Source organism: Cibotium barometz, chromosome 34 (genome assembly GCF_041138505.1).
Source record: "Cibotium barometz isolate CiBa-2024 chromosome 34, ASM4113850v1, whole genome shotgun sequence".
Taxonomy (NCBI): Eukaryota; Viridiplantae; Streptophyta; class Polypodiopsida; order Cyatheales; family Cibotiaceae; genus Cibotium; species Cibotium barometz.
Window position 1 is genome coordinate 31,817,512 of NC_141079.1, and position 21,697 is coordinate 31,839,208.

Sequence of the window (21,697 nt, forward strand, 5' to 3'; positions counted from 1 at the left end):
AATTAGTGGCTGATTTGATTGCTGTCCTATAAGCCCACAAAGTTGAAGATACATGCAGATCCCACTGCTTGGGATGCTCCTCTCAACATTTGGTCAACATGGTGCACAGCTCTCCATTAAACCTCTCTACAAATCCATTTCACTGAGGGTAGTAAGGAGTGGAATACTTGTGGGTAATGTGTAATCTTTGCATCAGCTGTTGTACTACCTCTCCTCTGAATCCTGGCCCTTGATCAGTCAGTAGCTCCAAAGGCATGCCAAACCTGGCACATATGTCCTCAAACACAAACCTGGCTACCTCTTTAGCAGTTATGTTCTTCACACACTTGGCTTTAGCCCATCTTGTGAGATAATCCACACCAGTCAATATATAAGTCTTACCCCTGGCAGTAGTGGGCAAAGGACCAATGGCATCCAGTCCCCACTTCTCAAAAGCTCCATAGGACACAATACTCTTCCTCAACTCATACTGCAAAACTCTTTTGCCTTGCTTCCGACAGGGCTCACAACTCCTGCACCAATGATATACATCCCACCTTAAGCTAGGCCAAACATATCCAGCTGTCAAGATTTTCCTGAGTGTTAGCTTCAGGGCAAAGTATCCCCCACACACTGCTTCATGGCAGTAGGCTAAAATGGCAAAGATCTCCTCGCTGCTAGGAACTCTCCTTAAAATCAATCTTTTCCCTTCATGTACAACTGATCATTCAAGATGACATACTGCAAGGCTTTCCTAATGAATCCATACTGCTGCCTCTTGGATATACTTGAAGGTGCATGGCCTGTATGTAAGAAGTCTTCTATCTCCTGCAAATTTTCTCTTCCAACATAACTGGGATGGGCAACAGTAATGGCATGTACATCCAAGTCCTTACCCAACTTTCCATTTGCCAGTGCATCTGCAGCTTGATTCAATCCCCTCTTTACATGCTGAATTTGCACTTCTTGGAATCTGTGCAGCATCCTTTTTATCTGGAAACTCCATGTCACCATTTGGCTTCTTGGACAACAAGGTATCCTCAAATAAATGCAAAGATAGATTCTCATTGGATCTTTCTATGCATTTGGACACCAGTTTGAGTGGTGAATCACCCTCGGGATGTCCAGTATTTGGGCTTTGCTGATATGATCAGTAGTAGTCCTATGACATGGACTGATGTTTCCATAGGGATGAGAGCTTTGCTGATATGATCAGTAGCACGTTTGGCAGTCTTCACAAAACAAAAATAGTTTAGAGCAATAGGCCTTCTACACAAGTTCAGGAAGAGGACGAGTAGTGTGACTAGTAAGGTTGGGGGTGTGACCAATATGATTGGGAACATTGGAGCTTAGGGTCATCGAGTATGACTAGATCCTTGACTGAGATACATGCAGGGTTGTTTCCGTACGGCGTACGACAGCTTATCGTACGCAATACCATATGATACGATACCGTACGTACTCGTATGGATTTTTTCAGGGATTTTTTTTGATTTTTTTTTCAAAAATAAAAATTTTTCCAAAAAAAAAAACTTTTTTTGGGAGGTAATGGTCTTTTTTTTTGCTTATCTATGGTTGTTTGAGCTTCCTCTGTACTATGATGCTTCCCTCCTTTCTAAAATACTCCATATCTGGACTTGGAAATACCTAAGATTATAAGTATTTTTTTTAAAACACCATATTTTATCTTACGATAAGATAAAATTTTATATCGTACCGTATTTTTCCATACGGTATCGTATCGTACGAACCGTACGGTATCGTACCTGACAACTATGGATACATGGTTTGAGAACGGGGGATTTTCAATGTATATTTGCATATGCACTCCATTTTATGTATGTGCGAAGATAAAAAGATTTACTAGATGCATGACTTGTTTTCATGTCTTGCATGCTTGCCTATGTTCGGTCTCGTAGCGCTGGGGACGTCCAAAACTACTAGCTACGAGACTGTATGGATGCCTTTGCTTGCTAATTTGCGATTGGCTTTATGCAGGCACCAAAATTGGCCGTCGAAAGTCTCAAAAACCATGTTCGATTGGCTTTTTGCAGGCACCAAAATTGGCCTTCGAAAGGCTCAAAAACCATGTTTAAGGCTTAGTTATATTTTAGAAGGTAGAGTGTTCACACCCACATTAAAAATGGGTGTGAACACCCCAACTTTTAAGTCATTTATATAGAAACACTTGTGCCCTTTTACGAAGGCTTGTGATATTTAAAATAAAACACATAAAAAGGGCATCGATTGGCCACGTGGAAACTATCTGGAGGCCTCACACGTATTCACCATGGTAGTTGACGTGGGGAGGAGAAGGTGGCTGGCTGGCTAAGAACCGGGTACCGATTGACCCCTTCGCACACCGGCGGGGAGAAGCTTGGGAAGCAATTGGCGAACTGAAGCAAAAAGAGCATACCCACTCTCTCCTTCTCTTGGAAGCAGCGACTGAAGCGAAAGCTCTCTCTCTCTCTCTCTCTCTCCTGCAGCCGACTGAAGCGTTGGATGCTCTCTTTCTCTACCACAAGAAGACTGAAGCGTTCCATATTTTCTCTCTCTCACACGCCAGCCAATTGAAGTGCTTGAAGCTATCTCTCACACAGGCTGAATGAAGGACATCATTATGGCTCCCTGGCTGGACTGAATCACAAGCGTCACTCCTTCCTTTCTTCTGGGACTCAACCAGTGGCAGGCCCCATCGTGCTATCATCTTCTGTTTCATACAGAGCTGCACCCGGGGTTGGCCCATTCTTGACCCATTGTCTTGTCAGCTTCTCCAAATCTTTTATACTCATTGAGTGTGGGTGAGTGGGTTGTAACTGGTGAAGCTATCTAGTACTTAGTGTCTTTAATGTGAAGTTTAATATTCTTAGAAATTTGGATTGTACTACCCACCTTGGTTTCATTCCACTCCTTTAGCGTGGGGTTTTTGGCATTCCAAACAGCCTGAAGCTGCCTAATAACCAGCAGCCTATCCCCTTTGATGATGAGTCAAGGCCAGGGGCCATCTTGGTTCTTTTTGGTGGCCTAAAGCCTACGTGCAAGGGATTCCATCCCTTTTTTGGGGTGGCACTAAGGGCTGGCCCCTTGCTACATGTCCATCTTCTGTTCATATATGTCCATGTGGCATCCAAGTGCGGGATGCACGTGACAGTGTGAACCCACTCTTATTTTATTGTAGGGTTCATCTTATATTGTACTTTTGGCACTTATCGTAATCTATGACATTGCTTTGCATGGAAGCCCTAAGTAACTTAATAGGAACCTTGATGCAAGGCACCAACAAAGACAGAGAGAGAAGAGAGAGAGAGAGAGCTGTATTTTCAGTATATTATATAGTACAAAGACTTTACAAAACCTTTGGCCTTTGGGCTGCAAAAGAGGTAATCTAAGACCATCTAAAGACCTAACTCTTGACCTGCCCAAAAGGGTCAATTGATGTAAGGGGGACATTTACTGTGAATGAGTTTGCCCTTGAAAATAATTCCTACCTATAGAAGGCCCGATACTTCCACTTTGTCATTCAGTCTTTGAGCAGCCCAATAACCCCTATGGAGCATGATAGAGCAGCGATAGAGCTGTCATACTGAGCCTGAGAATTCAGCAAAGGTGCAACATGTCTTCAAGGAAAGTCTGTAGTGGCTTAGCCTTGAGGGACTTTGTAGACAAATAATGATGTTGGTAGTATGACATCCTGTAGTTAGTGACAACACTTGAGTGCCTTAGAATGAGGTCAACTCTGGTAGGGCAGATGTGCAGCAATGCCAAGGTGGGACTGCTAGAAAGCTCAAGTGTATAGAATTGCATTACAAGGAACACATGCCCTACCCTAACCAGCCGTGTCCTTGCCTTGGGGTGTTTTGTTTCTTTTGAACCTTTAGTTGGGCTGGTGAATTTGTGCCTTGTCTCTCTAATTGTTTTAAGAAGGAATTGGTAGGTTACCGTATGACATGCTGCAGTTAGTTTATAACACTTGAGTGCCTTAGAATGAGGTCAACTCTGGTCTGGCAGATGTGCAGCAATGTCAAGGTGGGACTGCTAGAAAGCTCAAATGTATAGAATTGCATTACAAGGAACACATGCCCTACCCTAACCAGCCTTGTCCTTCGCTCGGGGTGGTTTGTTTCCTTTGAGCCTTTAGTTGGGTTGGTGAATTTGTGCCTTGTCTCTCTAGTTGTTCTAAGAAGGAATTGATAGGTTGCCTTGACCAAAATTAGATCTGCTCGGTTTTATCTGCCTTAATTCTTCAGCTACACAATGTTAATGTAGGGTAATTTTGGACAGGTTTCACCCAGACAAAAATGTGGACAATCCAGAGGCGGCTGAGATGTTCAAAGAGATTGCATACTCATATGGAATACTGTCGGATCCCGAGAAACGCAGACTATATGATCAATCTGGTTTCGAGGTATTGCAGGAAGTTCTTTTTGGTATAATTTATTTTTAATGAAAAAATACCAAACCTAGTAGTGAAGCCAGGGGCTGGTTGTTGTTTAATTCTTTTGTTCTTATAATTAGGCTGTAGAAATTGACGGTCTTGAGATGGAGCTTGACCTTTCAAATCTTGGTACCGTAAATACCATGTTTGCGGCTCTCTTCAGGTATATTGTCACGTTATGTTTAGCTGAGTCCTCATATGTATTTGTCAAGTCGGTGGGCCCTTGCCCGAATGGCTATTGCACCATGTTGCCCGGGGGGACTGTGAGTTTGAACCCTGACACTATCTATGCATGCGCACACACACACCCTCCCCCCCTTACATACATACATGCGTGTGTGTATACATACATACATGAGCGCACACACACAAAACCCTAAAAAAACATTGTTTTGCAAAGTTCTATATCATAACGGGCTACATTTCAGCAAGCTCGGCGTTCCTATAAAGACTTCAATCTCCCCTTATGTGCTGGAGGAGGCAATCAGTGGGACAGTAACAATCAGACCGCTGCCACTGTGTAGACCTTTTAATGACAGGGCAAGTGTCTCCGAGTGCTATTTTTTCCCTTTAAAAAATTAGGATATTTGATGTGAGTTTTTTTTTTTGGGTTGGGGGGGGGGGGGTTTAAGGGTTGCAAATGTTCTTGGTTGACAGGTTGAAAAGCAAGTTGCTCATTTTTACGGAGTGACCATCTCGGAGGAGCAGGCCAATGCTGGCGTTGTGGTTCGAGTAACGTCCCAAGCCCAAAGTAAATTCAAGGTAAATCTAGCATTAACTAAAAGTAAGTAGTTGTTAGGGTTTGATTTTTATGTTGCTTTGCTCTAATCAAGCTTAGTGTGTTTTGGCAGCTACTTTACTTTGAACAGGAAGACAATGGTGGTTTAGGTTTGGCTTTGCAGGTCAGATACCCCTCTGTTGGTGTGGAGTGAAATCTGGCTTTTAAGAGAATGAGTTTCAGCTTGGTTGATCTTTTTAGGATATAAGATCTGATTGGATAAGGTAAAGTTGGCACATGACATTTTGTTTGCACTAAGAGAATGGTATTTCGATACATGGCATCTAACCTGCTGCCCCCATCTCAGGCATACTTTCCAATGGGTTTTGGTTCTGCAAACATGCTGCCCAGTGCAGTCTATAAAACCTCAGCAGCATTTTGGTGGTGTGGTCTGCACAGTTTGTACAAGGTCCTGCTGATGGTTCACCCATGTCTAGCATGAGCCATATTGCTACTCAAGCACAGCTTTTCCTCATAAGTGGGGTGCTACAAACATGAACTAGTAGATGCTTGGTCCAATCTGAGGAGGAACCTGAGGTGGTAACATTGGTTCTTGTTATACCCCCTCAATGCTGGAAGGCAAACTACTCTGTTTTCATGAGATTGACAAGCATTGTTGCAAGTCAAGAGCTTACCTTGCGTTTGCCGTTTTGATAGTTGCTTTGGTAACCTCGTCCATAGCCTTCTTGAGATCCTCGACCTCTTCCAGTCCCTCTTGCATATCCCCGACCTCTAAAGTCACCTCTTCCATGAGTCACATACACACATAAGCGGCTATAAAAGGTTGTTCACACACTCTTACTCACATAAGTGAGTGTGCACACACACACTTTTTTTTTTTTTTTTGTAAAGCTTCATGTCATTAATTACAGGTGGGAAACCTCAAAACGAGGAAAACCCACCAAAAAGACCATATACAAGGGAGACTACTAGAGTGTTCACTATGTTCAATGTGAACATAGTTAAACATCTAAAAACAATCTGTAAAAAGAGCATACAGAGATGAGTCAATCTCATGAAGAGAGACAGTCATATAAAGATTGCTGAAGAGAGGAACGGAAGAATGAGTAAGCATCCAAATGAGGCCCAGCAAAAACTACTAGAGTGTTCACTATGTTCAGTGTGAACATAGTTAAACATCTAAAAACAATCTGTAAAAAGAGCATACAGAGATGAGTCAATCTCATGAAGAGAGAGACAGTCATATAAAGATTGCTGAAGAGAGGAACGGAAGAATGAGTAAGCATCCAAATGAGGCCCAGCAAAAACTATCCTGTTGCGAGACTGCCAGGTAGTCCATAAAGCCCAATAGCGAACCCAATCAAAGAAGACTTTATAGGATCTAAGGGGTGAAGGGAGAAGACCGAAGATCCAAAAGTATTTCCCAAAGGGTGCCTGTCGGAAGCGGGCTCTCAAACGTGCAGCAATTCGATCCAATAAAGTCCTGGTGAGAGGACAACTCCACAAAAGATGAAAGACTGTCTCTTGAGAAGCACCACAACTATGACAAGTTGAAGGTGCCAAAAGTCGCCTAGTCAAGAAAAGGCCGACTGGCAAGACTCCAATCAAGCATCTCCATAAAAAAAGTCTACTTTTCAAAGGAAGACTGCATTTCCAAAGAGAATGAAGCCGCTGTTTCCACCAAGCCTGACTTTTATGAAGATGCCAAATCTAATTCGCATGTTCTTGAACCCAAGAGGCAGGCAACAAGAGATGATATATCGAATGAACCGAAAGTTTAGCCATTGATAAAGGGCCTCGTGCAGGTTGTTCTCTTCTAAGGCTTCAATCAACCAAACGATTAGAACGATCCAAATCTGCAATTGGTTCAAAAGGAGCAAGAAGCTCTCGAATAAGCTGCCAGATTGATCTATAATGCATCCCCAGACCAAATTTTCTGGCGGCAACCACAAAAGAAAGCACATGGCCACCAGCATCCAAAACATCATCAATAAGATAAACTCCTTTCTTTGAAAGGAAATATGCCTTCCTAGGCTCACGTAGAGCCAAGGGTACATCAAAAGCCTTTGACCAATGAATACTCTCAAGGCGAAGCGAAGAAGATTGCGCATTAAGCCTGGGATTCCAAAAAAGATATTGTGTAACCTGTTTCTAGGCAAAAATTAACTTAGATGAAAGAGGGCAGCCGACAATTTTTCCATCGAAATGGCTGAAAATTGCATCCCAATACGTAACAGTCCACTTTCCAAAAGCAGGTGAAGACAGACATACACATATGACCCAACATAATAGCCCATGGCTGGCGCTGTAGTACAAATTCCAACAGCAAAGTGGATTTACGAGCAAGCACATGAAAGTGAATATTCAATATGTTCAAGCCACCATGTATCTTTGGAGAACACATCTTTGGCATTGACAAAAGACGAAGACCCTTTTTACGATGTTGAGTTTTCCACACAATTGCCATTGCCAGAGACATAAACCGATCTATATCAGCTTTCCTCCACATAATCAATGGAAGAAAGAACTGCATGTAAGCCATTACAATAGCCTGCACTATCCTGAGACGTACATGAAGAGGCCAAGTGAAAAGCTGCCAATAATCAATTTTGCGATTCAATTTTAGCATAACCCATTGAATCATTTGTGAAGATGACAGCTGCCAACCCAAAGGGTAATCCAAATGACGAACGATATGTCCACCAGGAGGTATTCCACCGGGCCACAATACATGATGCCATTGCTGTACATTAAGCGCAAGCAAGGTAGACTTACGGAAGTTTACTTTCAAACCAGCAGCCAGACCAAAAAGTTCCAAAGCCTCCATTAATCTCTGAAGATCTTGTTGCGTATTCTTGGGCATAAAAAAAGAATCATCAGCATAAGCCTGAGCCAGGAAAATATGCCCAGCAGGAAGCTGTAAGCCATGCAATTCATCAGTAGCTTGCAAAAAATCCAAGTAGCAAAGAAAAGGATGTGTGGCAATAGCAAACAACAAGGAACTAAGCGGACAACCCTGGCGAACTGAACGTCCCAATTTCCAAGAATCTGATAGAGAAGAGCTCAAAATCAAAGAAGCATCACTGTCATTATAGAGCCAATACACAATATTTTGCCACTTTGCACCGAAACCAAGATAACTCATAGTCATAGCTATATAGTCCCAATGCACAGAATCAAAAGCTTTCTCGATATCAACCTGCAAAATGAGTACATCCTGCTTAGTGTATTTGGCATATTCAATGGCAATATAAGCATTAGCCAAATTATCATTGATTTGCCTGCGAGGCACAAAACCATATTGCGCAGGATGCAAACCATCATGTAAAAATCCTTTAATATGATTTGCCAACATCTTAGTCAGAAGCTTATAGATGACAGGCATAAGAGTAATGGGCCTCCAATCAGAAAAAGCTTCACAAAGATCCCGTTTAGGGAAAAGCTTAACCAATCCTTCTTTCCAAGAAGATGGTAGTACATCATTTGCCCAAGCTTCATTGATCATATACAGCAATGATTGTTCCAGCTGAGGCCAAAACGCATGGAAAAATTCCACTGTCAATCCATCCCATCCGGGAGATTTCCATCGACCCATTGAACGTAAAGCATCTTTAAGTTCAATATCAATGAACGGAGATTCTAATTCCAAAGCATCCTGTGGAGAAATAATGGGCCGAACATGATGCAATAAAGCATAACGAGCATTAAGTATGTCAAGTGAAGTAGTTGGCGGTTTAGCAAAAAGAGCTGCAAAATGCTGACTAGCAATATACGAGAGCTCCAACAAAGAATGAGTCCATTGACCATCAGATTTTTTCACCCTTCTGATGCATTCCTTTTGTCTTGAAGCATGTAGATTTTTGAAAAAATCTTTGGAAGAGCAACCCTTATCTATGATAGCTCGATGTCGCGAACATGTCAACCATTTTTGCAATTTTCTCTGATCATTTAGCATGAGGAAGTGCTTAGCCTGCATTAAAGATTCTTGTTCATTGGTATTTAAAACCCGAAACTGAGCAAGATCAGCCATAGATTGACATGTTTCTTTAGCATGCAAGATCCGATTCCGCAAGTCGGCCATGTAATAACGACCATAATCACAGATCACAGCCTGCATGCGTTGAACAAATTGAAACCAAGCAATGTCAATATCCTCATGCATTCGAAGGGGCAAAGGCTCAATGGCTTGCAAAACCATTTCCTTGAAATCAGCATGCACAAGATAACTATTGTTTAAAAGCAACAGCCTATGTTTCTGAAGAATAGAAACATCCTGTGGCATATCAAAATAAAGGCCTAACCATAAAGGAGAATGATCAGAGAGTAACATGGAGCGATCAATCCATAGCTTGCAAACAAAATCATCGTATTGGTCTGCATGTAACAAGTACCAGCGATCCAGACGTGTCCAGATATGCGGAAAAGCATTGTGATTAAAGGTAAACCCTTGCAGACGAGGGAATACATGCTGCCATAGGTCCAAAATATTGCAGGAAGAGAGCAAATCATTCCATGTTCTGCGTTCAGCTCCAAGCATATGAGTTCTTCCAGTGGAATTAAATTCAGGAGATGGAGCATTATTAAAATCTCCACAAAGGAATGCATTATGGAGCCAGGGATAAGCCAACATTTGCGACCATATATTTGCCCTGTCAGCTGAGCTTTGTGGCGCATAAACTGCTGCAAATTCATAAATTTGTCCATACAATGAACATTGAATGACCATCCATCTGCCAGCAGAATCATTGTAGGCCAACATTGGTTGCAGATCATGCTTAACGAGCATAAAAACTCCCGAGTAATGCTGAGTGCCCGCATAAAATATATCATAACCAGCAAAGTGACCTGATTGACCCACTAAGGTATGCTGATTGTGTTCTTGCACACACACCAGATGAGGTTGCATTTTATGTACATAGTGCCAAAACAACCTAAATTTACCAGGATCACAAAGTCCTCTAATATTGTACGAAAGACATTTTATTGGAGCATCAAACATCAACTCTGTACAAAGGTATATACAGTGAACAGCCAGCAAAAATCAATGCTGCATAACAGCAACTGAATCAGGGAGAGAGCCCTCGCCCTGAATCAAGAGAGACTCATGCATATTCGTATCAACACACATATCCAAAGCATTTACATCGGCATCCATACTCAAGGAAGCACCTCGAACTACATCTGACCATATTCTAGAAAGCATAGTCGAAGAAGTGGAAGACTGTGCAATAGTGGCAGATGCAGTCCAATTACGTGAAGGAATGGGAGCACGACGAACCATAGTAGCTTTTTTCGGAGTTTTCCATTCAGCCGAAGATATTTTATCTTTTCCTTTATCCTTGGGTTGATTAGGCACGGCCAAAGAAGAAACAACTTGTGGAATAACTTTAGCTTTTCCTTTCTCTTTCTCCTTTTGAGTATTTCGAGTGGCTTGATTTGTTGGTATCTCCTTAACTTGAGTAGGCTGCACATTCGCTGAAATGGGAGGTACAGCAGATAACAGCGGAGGATGCAGCAGAGAAGGACATTCAGAAGCCATATGCCCAAACTTATGACAAGTGAAACAAGTATCTGCAAAGACTCCCCAATTTAATTTGAAATAACGTGCACCCATGCCACGCACATTTTCTACTTCAACAGCAATTGCAGGTGGTTGCTCATGGTCCCTATCCCACAAGATGCAAAATCTGTTTTTGTTTCCTGTAGGACGAGGTGCACAAACCACTTTGCCCAGAGTGGCTGCTATACCTGGCAAATGTTCCCTCAAATATTCCGGAAAATCCACGACCTCGACCCAAACAGGACAACGATGCCTAATCAAGGACTGATAGTCCTTGGTCGGGGACCAAGGTAACACATGTACCAACTGTATACCAAACATAAGGGGAGAAGTTTCAAGCATCTGCTGCTTATATTGACCATCAGACAGTAATACATCATAAAAACCCCTTGCTGCAAAGTGAACTCCATCTACAAAGGGTCCACCTAGAATGGACTGAATCCATTGAGCTACTTCTTGCGCAGAAGGCATTTTGCCCGGAAAGAAGAGGATAATCCCTTTCTCTGAGTATCTACGCAGAGGAGACACAATCGTCGGCAATTTAATCTTATAACTGAAAGAAGGAGGCGGGTCCTTCCATTTGACACGACTGTCTACAAAGTCCTCACATAAAGTCTCATATACAAACTGTGCATCCGACGAATCTTGCTTAATCATGGTGACAGATTCAATTGCAGTATGCTGCCTCTTGTTACTGTCTGCAGCATTATCCCGGCGAGCATAGGTCACAACAGTCTCAGACATAATTGCAAGAGTAAAGTCTGTACAACACTGCCAAACAACTTTATTATATTTTTTTATATGAAAGCTGTATGCTGTATACAGTAGCCTAAAAATTTCTGCTGATGTCAATCAAAAAGAAGCTCTATTTGCTGGAATGCTGAAACTGACTTCTGCTGATGCGAATCAAGAAAAGCTCCGTACACCGGAATTCTGAAACTGATTTCGAACTGTAGAAAATCTGCAGATGCGAACTGAACCTGAAAAGGAAGGCGAAGCTGCACGGGGAGAGAGGATGGCGTGCGAAGAACTGACAAGAAGAAGCGCACACACACACACTACACACACACACACACACAGCTGCGCGCACACACTCGTACAGGCGCACACAGGACGCGGAAGAGAGGAAAAGGGGCTGATAGACGATATGAAGACAGCGTAAATGTGCGCATAGAGGGGACCCCAGGTGATCGCGATGAGGGCTGGAGGGGCAACACAGTCCAGGAAGCAGGCCTGATATAATTCAGGAACCACACGCCTCACCACACGTGCACACACAGAAGGGGGCGAGTAGGTCGAGGGAACAGGCGAGCCGGGCACACACACACACACACACACACCTCGTGTGCACACACACACACACACACACACACACACATACACAAGTGGGAACACAAACAGAAGTACATGTGTACGATGGATACACACACAGATTCCTAATACCCAACAATTGATGTGGGCAAGGATGGTGGAAAAGGTGGGGGTGGAGATTGGATCAGACAAAAAGCTGTTGAATTGAAGGGGGTAGAGCCAAAGGGTGCGGTGATAAGGGTGAGAGTATGGGGAGACGACAACAAGGTGTCAAAGAGGAGAAGTGTAGCTTCCTTTGGTCACGCCCTTCTATTGGAGTATTATCTGAAGTGGCGAATGCCAAGCTTTTGATCTCCATGCGGGCATCCAAAACGGTGCTATCTTTTTGTTGCAGGAGGTTGTGGTATGCTCAGTCCATGTTCTTCCACTTGGTGGTTTCTCTAGTGTGGAAGTCATAGAGGTTGTCAAACAGCTTGGTGGCGTTGGCTATGCCTCCCTTGCTTGATGCCTTGCCCGGATGATGTTGGACAGGTTCTTTGGTTTGTTGCTTGCCCAGTTTTCTTTCCTTCTTCTTCTTCTCCGCTTACATTTTACACTTGTGTTGCTTGCTTTGTTGTTATTGTCCCTTTGCTTCTATCGCCTTCTTCCTCGTTTTCCTCTTGCTTTCTACTACTTCTCCCTCCTTGCTTTCTCTTCCACATCTTCTTCTTTCTTTGTCCTTCTCTTTCCTTTACTTTCTGCTTGGGGTGTGGGGGAATTTAATGGGGCTAGGTTGACAGATAGGGGAGGGTAAAATCAAAGAGGGGTGGTGGGGGTCTGTGTGCAGGGGGATAAAATAGGGGGTTTTTGAATGAAAGAGAGAGGTCATGGGCTGCACGAGGAGCCTGGGCAGGTCGTGCAGTTAGTTTAGACAACGAGCAGAGGAGAGGGCGGCATACAGGGCTTGGTTGCGGACGTGTGGGAGAAGGAAGGCTAAGATAGGCGTGATAGTTAAAACAGGGAAAAGCATGAGTAAAAAAAGCATAAGTGAGCTTTTTCTTTTTAAGCTAAAGCGGGAGGGGGCTTGATTTTGAGCCCTAGCTTCTCAAAAAACATAAAACTAAGGCAAGGATGCTTTTTTAACTCATTACCCCTAAATTTTAGTCCCTCCCTTCTTGTTGGCTCATACATAGAGGTTGTGCAAGATCTACATATGCCATCTCCAAGATCTTGGTCTCCGAAAGCTGCAAACTTCTCTTCAGCCCTCTCATCCATCCTAATATCGTTTCTTAAACCTTTCACTTCCTTACCATGGAGGCGCCATCTAACCCTACCACTGGCAGAAGCCCACAAATTAATGCTCAACGTAATGATACTACACAGTTTCCTTTTACTATCGGGCACCAGGTATGGATGGAGCAAAGTTTCAACACTTTGCAAGCTAAGATGAATGCCATGACCAATCTTGTTGCCACCCTTGAAACTATTCTACAGGCTTTGAGTCGGCTCGTTGGCCCTCAAAACCAATTACAGTGTCCAGCTAGGGCGTGTGATGTGTTATGTTTGTTAACATCTTGACATGTTGACTTGATCAGGCTAAAGCTCATTTGAGATGTTAGAAATGTTGTAAACCTTGTAATCCCCGCTTTATAAGTGACATGGGCGGGCACTTTATTCTAAAAGGCTGCACCTCTTATTTTATTTAAAGCCTTGTGCCATTGTAATTGGGGGGGGTATATTAATACAAGAAAAGCATGCTTAACTTTTATTACCCACAAAAAGCACTTCTTGTATATATATATTGGCTTAGCCCCTTTCTAAATCATCATGGAGTTCAACAAAGTGCACCAGCCTCATTTCCGTCAACTTCTGCATCAGAAAAGCAATGTTCTCCTTCTATCCATACACTGTATGAAATCTCTACAGTTGGCCGTACCGGCCCAGTTCTGCTGTCCGCACTCCTACAGGGTGTTGTGCATCTATACAAGGTTGTCGTACACCAGTTTCAGCTGTGCTTTTCCCTGCTGCACTGACGTAAAAGCTGATTTGCTGTCCTCAGGCCGTACAGAGGTTTTCTGCCTGCCTGCTGTACTGCTGCTGCTGGGGACTCCGAAGTGTTGTACCCCCGCTGCTGCTGGTCTTTACGTCGCTGTTGTCACGCCCATAACATCTGTGTGCAGCAGCTGTGACCTTAAAGCTGCGAAGCTGCGTACCAGAAAGCTGCGGTACCGTCCACAATCATCATCCTATCTGGCTGTACAGAAAGAGGGAGTGTTATTGGTCTTTCTGAATATCACAACAAGACAATACCTTCATGGAGTTCTCCTTTGTGATCGTTGGAACGTGGTGTTCGTGAAGGGCATCCTTGAAGGCTGTCATCTTATCTTGGCCTTCATCCGAAGACTCGTTGGTTTGTGGAGAGAGTTCCTGAAGGCTGCCAGCACCTTTGTCCTTCACCTGAGGACTTACTGGAAGCGTTGGAACTTTGGAGTGCGTTGGATTTCTGGGGACCAACATTGGCCCATTGGCTCCAGGTATTTTCACATGTTCCAAGGACGTTGATAGGTTTGTAAGTATGTGTAGTACTCTGTAAGGCCTCAGAGGTTTGGTGCGGTACACAGGGTGGTTGCTCCACTGTGCCGGTCACCTAAAGCCTTAGCAAGAGCACTGTATCGCCTACTCCATGGGGAGATGAGGGTTGTGATGGGGGAAGAGTGTTCATGTGTTGCTTTTCATGTATAAATCTGGTGGTCCTTCGTGGACACCCCAGTGCTTGTACTAGCAAGTCCTGAGGAATACATCATTACCAAAAGGGGAGGTGGGCCGTTCCGGTCTAGTGTGGTGTCGCTATCTCATTATCAACTTTTTTCTTCACCACAAGTGCCACTCTCATCTTGGATGCCACTTGCGCCTATTCTTCATGGCTACCAACTCACAAGGGTTAAGTTTAATGTCAAGCCATTCATACTCACATGTGGCAGAACAATGAAAATACAAGCTGCAATCGTGGGAATGTTCCTGATGTAGAGGCCTTGTTGTGAGAGCTGCAAGCTAAGGATTGCCATTTGCAGAGTTTTCAGGAAAATCCTGAGATCAGGAAACCCATAGAGGATAGGGCTAGTCAAGCAGAGAAGGAGAGCTTCATGGAGCATGGGTCTAGATCCGGACTAGCCTTTAGGTGGGTCAACAGATTGCCGAGCCTCTAGGTTGGTACTCCCGCATTTTGGGATACGCATGGTGGTGGACTCTTCGTGAGGTGATCCAAAGAAATAAAGATCTACTGCTAAGGCAGTGCACGCATCTTTCTGTCCCAAGCTTGGGAGCGTTGGGATCAAGGTCTTCTCTAAGTGTGTGTGTGTGAACACTTCCTATGAGTGGTACTAGGTAGTATGTATGTGTGTGTGAACAGCCTCTTTAAGGCTAGATATTATGTGTGTGTATGTAGTAAGCAGTGATGTCAGCACATGTGCCATGTGACACTGTTTCAGTGTGTGTCTTTGAGTCGTAAGATAAGGCTCTAAGCCTATAATAGCATTGTACTTGGTTAAGGATTTACAACATAATCAATCAATCATTATGTAGTAAGCAGTGATGTCAGCACATGTGCCATGTGACACTGTTTCAGTGTGTGTCTTTGAGTCGTAAGATAAGGCTCTAAGCCTATAATAGCATTGTACTTGGTTAAGGATTTACAACATAATCAATCATTGAATTATGCAAATCACTCTCTAAGAGCTTTGTTCTCTCTTTATCCCTCTCTCTCTCTACACACCATGGACATTTTCACGCACATAGCTCATCTGAATTGTAAACCCTAAACGTAAAATGCAAAATTTGGTATTAGAGCTAGTTTTAGGAATTTCGCTAGCTGTTGTCTATCTTTGCCCGCCTCTGTCAACACACTTCCGCATCCTCAGCTGTAGTTCCCTATAGTTGTCTTCTCTATTGCCTAGTTGCCAACTTACCACCTACCAGACTTGGCACCTCTGCTAGCGCTGCCTGCAGACTGCCTACCTGCACATTGACGCCGTCAGCCACTTGTGTGTCACTAGCGGTCCTTCTCCGTGTGCCACATTGTGTTGTTGCAACTGCTGTCAGTTTGTCTGCACCGCCTTGAGTGGCTTGCCATCCTTCATTGCCCATCATCGTCAACTACACAACTATCCTCTCTTGTGCCATTCCTCGCCACACCAGTTGTGCCAACAACACACTTGCGGTCACTTCACCATCAATGGCCTGTTCTTTAGCAAAATCAGGTGAAATCTGTCAAATTGCTGCTATTATTTCAACAAAAATTTGGGGGTTCACAAATTGGTCAAATTGAAGCCTCTGCTATCAAAAATTTGGGGCTTTTTTTTTTGAAAAATGAAGAAATTCATCAAATTTGACATAATTATCTATGCTAATCATCTTGTGAACTGAGATTAGACACTGCCCTTGGTGTTAACCAAGTGGTAAGGCCACCTCATTATTCATCATATCCTCTCATATGTTCAAAGGTAAATTCAATGGGCAAGGTTTTCACACCTGGCAAATGAAAATCAAGTTTCATTTGATAAGAGAAAACTTATGAGGTTTAGTGAAAAATACTAATGGTACAACCTCTTCTTTGTGGGCGCCAACGGTTGAGCGCCTAAGGAGGCGGCTTACCCATCTTGGAGAGAGAGAGAGAGAAAGAAAGAAAGAAAGTTATATTAACGTCTACGGAAGACCCCAAGGGCCTATGAGACCAAAAGTAATACAATGGTACCATGGATATACTGGGCCATGGAAAACTGAAAGAAACAGTAAAATGAAAACATTTGACATTACATGTGATCAGCATATGATCCTGTGTAGAGTGAGAGATGCTGAGAGAGAAAGAAAGAAAGAAAGATATATTAAGCGTCTACTAAAGACCCAATGGGCCTATGGGACCAAAGTGGTAGAATAATGTCCATGTCTCATCATGGAATGGAAAATAAAACAGAATGAAAACAGAAATATAGCTATCTCACTGGGGTGATACAAAACTGTCCATGGAAACTCGTCATGGAAAACTAAGAACATAAAAACATGGGAGCAACATCAGCTCCGAGTAGATGGCATACCACTCTCCAAAATGTCAAGCATGGGGTTGACGAGTATGGCCGAGAGGTCTCCCTTATGGCGGTGGAGCATGTCTTGGATATGGAGCTGATGAGGTGATCGTGGCCGATGGGGGAGAGAGAGAGAGAGAAAGAAAGAAAGAAAGATTTTATTAACGTCTTCCAAAAGACCGAACTCAGCCTATGAGACAAATCAGTGTACCTGTGTGGGGTATCCTCTGTCATCCCAACAAAATGAAAAAGTACTGAACTAAAAAGCTGAATCTGGGTGTGCAATAAGTACAATGAGTGGGAAAGGGGATGGAGCTCTACTACTAGGAGAATGCAAAGCTATATGCATGGAGTATACAATCATGATATGCAACCTAGCTAGCTCCATCCTGTACCATACTGGGGTTATAAAATGGTATACATCAATGAAGGGGGTGTCCACAGCTCCTTGAAGAACATGCTTGGGTCTGCTCTGAAGCGAGCCAGTCGCTCCGCACCCTCTCTGTGAAACTGAGCTCTGATCTCTGTCATCTCTCTCTGGTATAGGCGTGGTGTCCGAAAGCCAGGTGTCCTCTGTCTCCTGCGGGCTCTGAGTGTCTCTGCTCTTTGGAGAGTAATTCCTAGCTGTGTAGGGGCTGGGAGTGGGATGGATCTCTGAAAAAATGTAGTAATATGTGTCTGTCGTCCCTCCACTGGAGCTGTTTGAGTCTGTAATGATCTCTCTCTGTGACGCTGTATGTCTAGAATTCCTCCTCCGCCTCCCCTCCTTGCCTTTGCGCGCCCATTTCGCCTCTAATCGCCTCCCCTCCTTCCTCTGCCTCTTCCCTCAGCGCAGCGCTGCTGTGCTGCCCCTCCCCTGCCCCTCTTCGCCTTTGTGTCCAGCCTCTCCCCCTTTCTTCCCTTTTTTGTTGTTCATTCCTCCCTCCTTTCCTTTCCTCCGCCTCATCGCCTTCCTCTTCCCCTTGGTTCGGATTGCTCATTATCCGGGTTCAAGTCGGCTTTTTTCTTCGATTAGCATCATGGCTAATCATTCTCCCTCGGCCGGGCGAACCATTTTTTTCTCCGAAGCCGAGCTCGCGGTCCTCTACGCCGAAATAGAGAAAGACTCCAAAACGACCCTCATTGCCAGAATCTTTGGATCTCACCCGTCCCGTCTCCAGGCTCGGGATTGGGTCCTGGCGGCTCTGCCCTCCGACCTCGCTCTACACTTTCGAGATGTCAGGTTGCTTGGAAGAGGTTTCTTCCAAGTGGATTTTGACCCTGAGGACGCAGCCTCAGAGGTTTTGAAGGGCAGCCCTTTACCGTTGGGCCCGAGGAAGATATTCTTTCTTCCCTACTCCAGCTATTTTGACCCTGTTGAGGAAGACCGGAACTGTTTCCCGATTACTCTCAGATTTCCAGGTCTTCTGCGTGCATATTGGCCTATGTTAGAGGCCATCGGGTCTGCCTTTGAGCTTGTTCTTCAAGTGCCCCTTCTTCACGCCTTGCCGACATCTTCTGCCCAGGTGGTCACTGCCTCGGCGGATGTTGTCCCCAGGGTCATGGTTCTTGCCCCTGACATTGAGCTCTTTGAGAACTATGTTTTGCTTCCGGGCCCTTGTGGCCCTTTGAAGCAACGTATGGAGATTGCAGGTAAACCCGATCAGTGCCGGGTTTGTCACCAACAGGGTCACTTTGCTCGAGATTGTCCTCGGGCTCGAGGTCACAGGAGGCCTTGTAAGCGTGCCTCTCAGGCGCCACCTCCCTTGGTTCCTTCCCGTCCTTCAGTCCGCCAGGTGTGGCGTGTTCTCTCTCACGCCCGCCCCCCTGGTGCGATTGATGGGAAGGCTTCCTTGGATCACGTACAGATAGATGATGTTTCTCGTCAGAGGGATGTGTCAGCTGATGCATCTTTGCAGAGAGATGATATTTCAGATCAGGATGATCTTATGGAGTCCTCTCTACTTGGAGGGGGTGATATGCAGGATGTTCAGCACAGTGGGGATCATGCATTGCAGGATTTTCAGCATGATGCCATTGCCCTTGATGCCCCGTAGGGCGAACAGGTTTCTCGTACATATGCAGGCACGGTGCAGGGCCTCGGACAAGGGCATGTCAGTGGACTTTGCCTTGTGGATTTTCCCGTCCTCCCGCATTATGAGAGGCGTCCTCAGGCTGCCCATCGTCTTCTTAGATCGGGGGTCAAACCCTCTTCTCTTCCATGAGAATTGTCTCATGGAGTGTTCAGGGCCTTGGAGGGCTTCCCACCTGTGGTAGGAAGGGCCTTCTGAAGGACCAGCTTCACCCTGTTGTTACAGGAGGGTCTATGGATGTGCTTTTGTTGCAGGAACACAAATTGGATAGATCTCAGTGTGGCAAAACTGGTAAGATGCTTTTTGGCCACACCTTCTGGTCCTCGGCAGTCGGGACTAGAGGGGGTGTTTGTATTTTAGTGGTAGCATCTATTATACCTCATGTTATTGGGCACGGTGTTATCATCCCTGCTAGAGCGCAATGGATCTTGATCATGCATGAGGGTCAGAAATTGGGAATCCTGAATATCTATGCACCTAACGTGAGAGGTGAAAGGGTGGCCTTTTGGGACACCATTACAAATGTCATTCCCCAGGTTGATCATTGGATAGTGGGAGGGGATTTTAATATGGTTGAGCAACCTTCTGACAAGAAGGGTGGACGCGAAGGGGGTTTACACCCTTTGGAGCGAGCCTCATGGGAGAGGTTCACGCTTTCCTTTTTTGGCAGGGATTGCTGGACTGAGGATGACTTCCAGAGAAGGCCAAATTCCTTATCTTTCTCTTGGCATAACCGCAGGAGCGGGGATGAGAGCATCTTTGCACGTCTGGATCGTTTTGTGTCTCAGGGAGCCTGGGACTTGCTCGGCCTCTCCCCGTATCCGTATCCCTGACTCTCTTTATCTAGATGCTGACATTTCCCTTGAGATCAGAGAGAGATGGAGATCTTGTGACGGTCCTGATCCTCGTCATAATATTGCGCTAGCTCTTGAGAGGACCAGCCATCATTATCATAGCATTGCCTTGTCTAAGAAGCAGGAGGCTCTGGACAAGGAGAGAGCTATTAGGCCTAGGATTGCTGCTCTTAAGAGGGAACATGAAAAGCATCCACATGCGACTTGGATTACAGACCTCTTGACCACAGTTAGAGCAGAGCTGTAGTTGGCCATGGACAGGAGAGCTGAGTTCGCCTTTCATGCGAACGAGGCCTTTTGGACTCAGATGGGTGGCAGATGCAACAAAGAGTTTTTTTCAGCAGACAGGCCTTCCCATAGCAGGGACTCTGGGAGGTAGTTGCAGGATTCACAAGGTGAGGTTCAGATTGAGCCTGATAAGGTGAGGGATATTGCTTCATAATTTTATCGGTCTTTGTTGACTGCAGAGGTGCCCTCCCCTCAGAGAGATGTGGCACGGCAGAAAGTTTGGGAGTGCATGCCCAGGCTCATTACAGATGTTGTGTGTTCTTCCCTGGATGCCCCTTTCTTGAAGGATGAATTCCTTCACGCTTTGCATGCTCTTTCCAGTGGTTCATGCCCCGGGGATGATGGTCTTTCTCCTGCCTTCTTTATTCTTTTTTGGGATCATATTGGAGATGCTATCACTGTTGCCCTTCAGGAAATGTGGGTGTCAGGTATGATGCCTCCATACCTCACGGAGGGACTGATTCACCTTATCCCCAAGAGTGGGGACAAGACTGACATCAAGCAATGGAGGCCCATCACCCTCCTTGGTTCTGCATATAAAATCTTAGCTAAAGCCTTGAGTATAAGGTTGCAGCCGATTCTCCAAAGGACTATCCGATACCCACAATGGGTTTCTGCAAGGAAGGAGTATATTTGATAACATCTTTTCTTTCTGGGAAGCTGTCGAGTGGGCAAAGGCTGTCGAGTGGGCAAAGGCTAGTCAGCAGCCTCTTGCCATTCTTTTGCTTGATTTTGAAAAAGCTTATGACAGAGTGGATTGGGGTTTTTTGGAGGGCACTATGGCACACATGGGGTTTTCCCAAAATTGGATCAGAGGTGTGTCTTGCCTATACAGGGAGGCTCATAGCACTGTTTTAGCCTGTGGGGGGCGTGGTGAGCGTTTTCAGATTTCCCGTTTAGTGAGGCAGGGTTGTCCCCTCGCCCCTTTACTGTACCTCATTGTAGCTGAGGCTATGAGCAGGTTTCTTCGGGCTGCCCTTGGTGATGTGGGTCTCAGGCTGCCTTTATGTACGGAGGAGGAGTTATTGGACTCTAAGCTAGCAGATGACACGGCGTTGTTCCTTGAAGCTTCACATGCTTGTTTATGTGCTTTCCGGACAGCCTTGGAAGCCTTTTGTTTGGCAGCAAGAGCTACTATCAATTGGCATAAGTCAGTTGGTTTTTGGATCAGTGATTCTCCTCTTGCAGATTGGGGTACAGATGTTGGTTTTACTTGGATTGAGAGAGGATGCTCTGCTAGATACCTTGGTTGTCAGGTAGGTGTTGACATCTCCCCTGCACAACAGTTTGCTCCAGTGCTCTTAAGCATTAAAAGCAAACTTCATCACCGGAGTAGGAGGAAGCTCGACTTGGCCTCTAGAGCTTTGGTGGTTAACCAAGTTTTGTTAGCCACGACTTGGTT

General features: G+C 44.8%; 1 protein-coding gene across 2 annotated transcripts in view; it reads left to right on the forward strand.

The window, feature by feature from the left end:
• Nucleotides 1–21,697, forward strand: part of LOC147618915 (chaperone protein dnaJ 15-like) — a 66,905-nt gene that overhangs the window by 30,920 nt on the left and 14,288 nt on the right. For both annotated transcript variants that reach the window (XM_086774048.1, XM_086774049.1), the window contains exons 2-6: nucleotides 4,261–4,384; nucleotides 4,495–4,577; nucleotides 4,843–4,954; nucleotides 5,072–5,176; nucleotides 5,266–5,316. In XM_086774048.1, coding sequence (XP_086630174.1) covers nucleotides 4,261–4,384; nucleotides 4,495–4,577; nucleotides 4,843–4,954; nucleotides 5,072–5,176; nucleotides 5,266–5,316 — 475 coding nt within the window. The remainder of the gene's footprint in view (nucleotides 1–4,260; nucleotides 4,385–4,494; nucleotides 4,578–4,842; nucleotides 4,955–5,071; nucleotides 5,177–5,265; nucleotides 5,317–21,697) is intronic.